This window comes from Galeopterus variegatus, unplaced genomic scaffold (assembly GCF_000696425.1).
Source record: "Galeopterus variegatus unplaced genomic scaffold, G_variegatus-3.0.2 Scaffold7502, whole genome shotgun sequence".
In the NCBI taxonomy this organism is placed as follows: Eukaryota; Metazoa; Chordata; class Mammalia; order Dermoptera; family Cynocephalidae; genus Galeopterus; species Galeopterus variegatus.
In genome coordinates this window covers 331-7,216 of record NW_007733613.1, presented here as the reverse complement: position 1 = coordinate 7,216, position 6,886 = coordinate 331, and the positions used below count along the sequence as shown (strand labels likewise).

At 47.0% G+C, this 6,886-nt stretch overlaps 1 protein-coding gene across 1 annotated transcript in view; it reads left to right on the top strand.

The window, feature by feature from the left end:
- LOC103607515 (E3 ubiquitin-protein ligase HECW1-like) overlaps positions 1-6,370 on the top strand; it is a gene marked incomplete at its 3' end in the record, with an annotated part of 23,306 nt that extends 16,936 nt beyond the window's left edge. The window contains exons 5-6 of the mRNA XM_008592012.1: positions 4,400-4,539; positions 6,249-6,370. Coding sequence (XP_008590234.1) covers positions 4,400-4,539; positions 6,249-6,370 — 262 coding nt within the window. The remainder of the gene's footprint in view (positions 1-4,399; positions 4,540-6,248) is intronic.
- Positions 6,371-6,886: the final 516 nt, after the last annotated feature.

The following is a 6,886-nucleotide window of genomic DNA, read 5'->3' as shown; positions in this document are numbered from 1 at the left end:
ACTCTCTCCTCCGGGGCCCTAATTTCTCCAGTGTGCATGCCACTGTTGGTGCAGCAGAAGTGTAACAGCACTCAGCACAAGACCATTTCCTGAGTTAGTTCCTATACTTCCCAAATATCCAGAATTAATAACTCTACTTTCACAAAAATGTTTTGACCAAGTGGAAAATATAAATATTATTATTTTAAATTATAAACTAATGTTTGATTTTTTAGTTATAAAATTGTTATAAGGGAAATAGAAATTTTAAATGGAAAAAACTGATCTACAATCCTACTACCCCAAGGGTCTAGCTTTTTTAAAAAATGTATCCATCTTCAATTCCACATGCATGCACAATCCCTACGTGGTTGTAATGGTAATGTACAGTTAGTGCTACATTCATTTTTCACTTACCACACTGTCAGCATTTTTATATTGCTGCATAGTCTTCAGACATTTGAATGCTTGTATAGTATCCTATTTAATGGCTATACTTTAGTTAACTTAATTTCTCATGTTGTTGAATGTTTTGCTTATTGATTTTATCACTATTTTTGATAAAGCCACCAAGGGCCTGTTGAGTGTTAAGATCGCCTTATGATAGAGTGTTTTCTTAGGGTTCTGTTCCCAAGAGCGCAGGTCTAGGGAAACGTGGTTTGGGTTTTTGGTATCAATGCCTAACTATTTTCTGAAGTGGTTCTTGGGTTCACTCTGCCAACAACAGCAGCTTCACATCCGTCTTTTGGTTTGTTTTTGCTGATTTAAGAAGTGCGCTTAGTGTTAAGTACTGCTTATGTTTTTCTTTCTGGAGAAAGGCTCAACTCATTTACATAAGGTTTTCTTAATAATTTTATTCCTTCCATGTGAATTGTCTGTTTGAGGGTATTTTTGAGTTTTGCTTATTTGTTTGGTCGATTTGGCTTGGTTTTGGATTTCTTTTTTTTTTTTCTTATTTGTGTTTTGTGTGTGTTAGTGTGTGTATGTGTCCATTTACAAATTAGATATTTTAGGGAACTTTTTTACCAATTTCCATGAGTCCTTTATATACTATAAATGTTTAATATTTGGCTGCAAAAAAAAAATGGGGAACATTGGCACATAATTCCTGATGAAATGGAAGAGAACTGGCTTTCTGGTTCCCCCTCCTCTCTTTAAAGCAGGGCAAGCCCCTGAGGCTGCAGCACTGCCCTTGCAGGAGGTGCCTGTCAGACCCTTGCTCTGCTTCCCCAAACTGCCGAGTGCTTCAGGAAAGATCAGGGTGGGCTTTGCACCTGGTGTTTGAGGCTGTTGACTTGGGAAGGCATGAGGTAACCCAGGTCCAAATGAGGACACATGAAGCAGCTTGTGACATTGCTGATGTTTTCATCACCAAGTAAGATCATATTTACCATTAAAATGTTCTGCTGTGGTCACCGTGCTTTGGGAAGAAAAAGAGAGGTTACGACCTGACATTTGTCTAAGCCCTGTTCTGGGTATCTATTGCTGAGTGAGCAACTGCCCCAAACGTGGTGGCATGAAACCACCACCATTTATTATTGTCATTATCAGTATTGCTCATGGTTCTGGTCTGACTGGGCCTAGCAAGGCAGTGCTCTCTCAGGGTATCTCATGGCTGGGGCTGGAGACGCACATATCTGGAGGTGGCTCTGGCTCCTGGCTGGGCTATCAGCCAAGACACCTCCCTGGGGCCTTCTATGAGCCTGGGCTGCCTCACAAGGTGGCTGCTGAGCCCATCACAAACTATCACTTATGCTGCAGTCTGACAGGCAAGGGAGCCATGAGCCTTCCCAGATCCAAGGGGAGGGGACATCGATTCCATCTCTGAGAAGGAGATTAATAGGTTCTAGAAGAGCATGTGGTACCAAAAATACTGTCAAGCCATGTTGGGAAAATGCAGCCTGCTGTAAGTCGTTAGGGGAATGCTCCTAGCATTCTCTTTGGCAGCCCGTGCACCCCCAGTCCAGCCTGCCTGCTCAGGCATCCTCTCCCGGGCCCTCTCTGCCTCCTGAATGGCTGCGTCACCCGAGTTCCAGCAGGGAGAAGATCACAGAAGGCCTCCCCCACCTTCCCCGCAACCTCCGACTGCAGATACTGCAGACATGTCCAGGCAGCAGACAAACGCAGATGTTTCTCTCTGATCTCCATGATCACGCCTCACTGCTCCCTTCCACGTCTGTGGAAGAGGCCTTCTCAGCAAACCACTCACAGTAACTACCACAGGAGAAGGTGTCTTCTGGCAAGTGTCAGAAGTGAGTGGCGGAGTCTCTCCAGACCTGGGTGTAAATAATACTACCTAAAGTACACATTAGAAACAAAGATCTCAGCTTTGCTTCAGTTTCTGTTATTTTAACCATCACCCAGATGACTGTCTTGCGGGTGGTCTGGAGACCACACTGCCCACAGCTTCCTCTGTAAGGTCAAGGCCAGAACGGGGTGCCAGGCCTCAGAAGTCTTGCCGCCAAGCCTGTCTGTGCCGCAGTGCACCCGCCTCACCCACTTCTTGGATTGCACTTGGAGACCTGGTCATTCCCTGCTACTGAGGCCACCTTCCTCCTCCCCAGCCCTCCCTCCATCCCACATCACTTTCCTGGGCACTAGACCCATGCACGCCACATGCCCCTGGATGTTGGGCTTGCATGGCCTGAGGACCTCTGAGTGACGTGCACATTCACACCCTCTCCCCTCATGCGCCATCCTCCTGCGTGCACTCTCTCAGTGTTGGCACCTCTGCTCACCTGGTCTAAACAGAAACCTTGAGGTTCCCACTTGTCTCCTCCCTTGTCTTCAACCTCCATATCCAGTCAGGCCCCGAATCTGTTGAGTCTCCTTGCAACATTACAGTGTGACAAATTCTACTGTTCAATAGCTCTTGAATTCAACCTCATCTCATCCCCACTGTGTCCTGAGGAAAAGGGATGCTGATCCCTGGTCATGTTGCCTTGGTAGGCTGAGAGACATCAGACAGCACAAGGGTCACACAGCGAGGGGAGAGAGGCTGCTCGGAGGGAGAGAAGCAGAGTGGAGCAGAGAGGAATTAGCTGGAGGTCACCTACAGAATTTCGTGAACTAGCAGAGCAGGCTTTCCAGGGCAGGTGGTTTAGGAAATGTCAGTGAGGATTCTCCTGGCAGACACTGCTGATCTGGGGAAACTGGAGAGTATTTCCCCTCCCCCAGCAGCATGCTTAGAAAGCCAACAGGACCTGCCACACCTGCCTGGTGTAGGTCCTCAGTGTTCTCAGCCTAGACTGTTAAAGCAGCTCCCTGCTGCCTCCTGCCCAGGAGCCTCTCCAAGTCATTCTCCACACTGATGCTGGGGGATCCTTCTCAGTGTACATCTGTCCCTGTCTCTCTTTTTTTGCAGCTCCCCATCACCTAGAGCAGTGAGTCTCAAAGTTGATCCCTAGACCAGCAGAACCAGGATCACCTGGAAACTAGTCAGAAATGCAGATTCTTGGAATCAGAGACTCCGGGGTGGGCCGGGCTCCCCTCCTCCCCTCTGCGACCTTTCACTGCTTGTGCACCCCCCAAGGGCACCCGGCTTTTGTGCAGGTTGTTTTCTCCTGAAAAAGTTCTTTCCTTACAAGCTTCCAGATAAGTTCATATTCCGACTTCAAAATTTATATACCTCAGGTGCCTGCTGTCTGTGTCCCACACACTTCTCACATGCTGTGACTGCCTTCACGTGGCTAGAGGTGTGGTTTGCGTGCCAGCCCCCCTTGTGCCATTGCGGATGTGCACGCTCACAGGGCAGCACTCTATTCTTACCCTTCCTTGACCTGGAAGTCCAGCACAGAGCCTGTGCACACTGGAGAGGTTAGTAAACATTTAGTACCTGGCAAAGTGACTGACTGGCTGGCCAACTGAATCCTCAACTCGGGAAGAAAACTAAAATGAGCCTTAGAATCAGCAGAAAATATTTATTTGTCAGCCAGCATGCTTTTAGGTATAATATTTCCACAGCCACTGCCCAACAGTATCAATTACCTATCAAGCAAAAATGGGTGAGTAGAAGTATTATTCCAGTTTGTAGACTTGTTAGAGTAATGTAGAGATAATTTGATTATCTTAGTTGTAACATTTTAATTTACTTCCCAAACCCTTAGTGTAGACTTAGCCTGATGTTGTGTAATACAGGGAACAGGCTGTTTTGCGTGATTAGTTATTATTTGTGTTGACTTTTTGAAGGTCACCGTACTTGAAACTCACAATAGCTTGAAAAATGAAAAGAAGTAAAATAATCTTGAGATACTTGTCTTGCTAATTGCCTTGGCTGTCTTATGGGAATCCTAAGCATTTCTTTCCTGACATTCAAGACAATTCTTTACAGACTTCTCTAATGATCTGCTTCAGAGCATCAGCCTCCAATAAGCAAACAAACAAAAGTTAACCTCTGTCTTTCTGTTTTCTAATGCAAAAGGTATCAAAATATTCAGCGAACCATTGCAACAGAGAGGCCTGAAGAAGACTCTGGCAGCCAAAGCAGTGAGCAAGTCCCAGCAGGAGGAGGCGGAGGTGGAGGGAGTGACTCAGAGGCCGAATCTTCCCAGTCGGGCTTAGGTATTGGAGGAGGGGCCCCCAGACACTGGGGTGGCTGCGTGGCAGAAGCGTGAGAGCCCCTCGCCCTGCCTGGTGGGGTAACGGTTACCCCCGGTTAAGAGGACGGGATGGGCGGAGGAGGAGCAGGTGCCCTGCTGCAGACAGGGCGGAGTGGAGCTTCCCCAGGACGCTCAGGAGAGGTGCGCCCACAGTAAAGAGAGCCCCCCACCCTGGCTCGGTCGTGCAGAGACAGCAAAGCCAATGAACTCTGGGGACAGGCTGAGTTGGCTACGGTACTGGTGCATCAAGACCGCTTTTTTCGTGCTTTAGTCATTTGTTGTTAAGTAAATTTATTTGTTAGTGTCCTTAAGACTTTCTGCCTATAAAATAGCACATGCAATACAAATTCACAGTCTATGTCAAAGGAGCCACCTGACAACACTAGGATGATTACTTGTTTGCACTTAGAATAAAATTCAGTATCCCCCCCCTGAGGACCCAGGGAGCGAAGAGGTTTTGCAGAGGCCGTGCTGAGCACCAGCAAGAGCATTTTTACCCACTGTAGCGGCCCCATCGGGGCCTGGCTTTCTCGGTTTTCATTTCTTTGAATCTGCCCAAGTGGAACTCAGATGAGGATAATCCAAAGACACGAGACCGGCTTCCACTTTTCATACCTGTAATGATACAAGATTATCACAGTGACATTCCTAATAATCCACTTTCTTTTTAAATTGGGTTGAATGATGGTAGACTGATTTTCCCGGCTATCTAAGCTAGTCTGGAATATTGGACATTTTCCCGTGATTTTTTTAAATGCACATACACAGTTTCTCCAGCAATTTAAGTTGCTTATATTCTATTCACTTTGCCGGATATGCTAACTAAATGGACTAATTTGTGCTTTTCTGTTATTAGTTTGTCTGTCTGACCTTCTGAGAGAGATGGGGTACAATGGTCAAGAAACATGAGGAAAAACGGAACAGAAAATTTATCTCTGGGTTTGGTATTGGATCAGTTTGCATTCACTGTAACACACCATCCCAAAGTGTACTGGCCTAGACTCACAGCACTGCATTTAGCCCGCAGTTCTGTAGGTTGGTGACAAGCTGAGCTCAGCTGGCCACTCTGGCTGCTGCTGGGGTCACAGACATCTGGGGCAGCCGTCAACTTGGCCATGGGCTGATGGGTCTGAGGAAGCCTCAGCAGGGTGGCTTGTCCCTGCTTGCCATGGCTTCTCCTCTTGCAGCAGGCTGGCCCCAGCTCACTCTTGCGGTGGTGGCAGGGATGCTAGAGAGAGAGGACATGCAGGCTCTTGAAGCCCTGCCTCAGAGCTGTGGTGCCATCACTGTGTCCCCTCTGCACAGGCCAGCCCCTCAACAGGGGAGGAGCTGCAGAGCCACTGCAGAGCATGCGACACAGCGAGGGGAGAACTGGCCCTTTCTGCAGACAATCTGTCATATCTGTGGTCAGCAACTTGTAGAGAAAAGGAGAAAAGTCACTGGGACAGGGAGGAGATGCTGGAGCACTTGAGGCAGACTGAAGCTGTGCAGGAACTCCGCCAGGAAGTGACGCTTCGTGACTGGCGTGATGTGGCACCTGGTCATGTTGCCATCAACAATGACGGTCAGCTGGGTGGGTGGACATTGTTTGCTGCTGCTGAGGTGAGAGAAATACTGTCTGTGAATGGCTTTTCCCCAGAGTGCTCTGTGGCTTTGCTTCACTTTCTGCAGATCTGAGGAGAGAAGAGTCACTTTCTCCAGTGAACTCACAAAAAATCACCCTGCTGCTGCAGTCCCCGGCGGTCAAGTTCATCACCAACCCCGAGTTCTTCACTGTGCTGCATGCCAATTATGTGAGTGCCCAAAACGCAGAGGGGGCCTGGTCTGGCTCCATCCAGACCCAAAACACAGCTTTGTAGGGTCATTTGGTTGATCAAAGAGGGCAGAGCTTTGCCCTCGGACATCACAGTCTGCTCTTTACTGTCAGAGAGTCTCTCAAACAGGACAAAGGTTGGATTCGGAAATGCTGTTGTCTCTTTGGGTTTTTGTTAGGCTCAGATGTGTTAATGTCTGTAAAAGTGTTTTGGAGCATATACATATTTTTATTACCGTTTAAAGTTTAAAGGAATAAGATTTTAAATGACTAGATTCCCTTCAGCCTGAATCGTTTTATAAAGTCATTTTTACTTATGAAATTCTAAAGCAGATTTCCCCTAGGTAAAAAACTAGGTTTCTTTTTGAGATAGTTGAGTTAGTTACTTAAATACCATGCTGAAGTTAAATTTGATGTGATTTTACATATGCAGTTTTTTGTTGCCTTTTTTTTTTTGTTTTTTGGGGTTTTTTTTGGTATTTTCAAGAAAGCAATG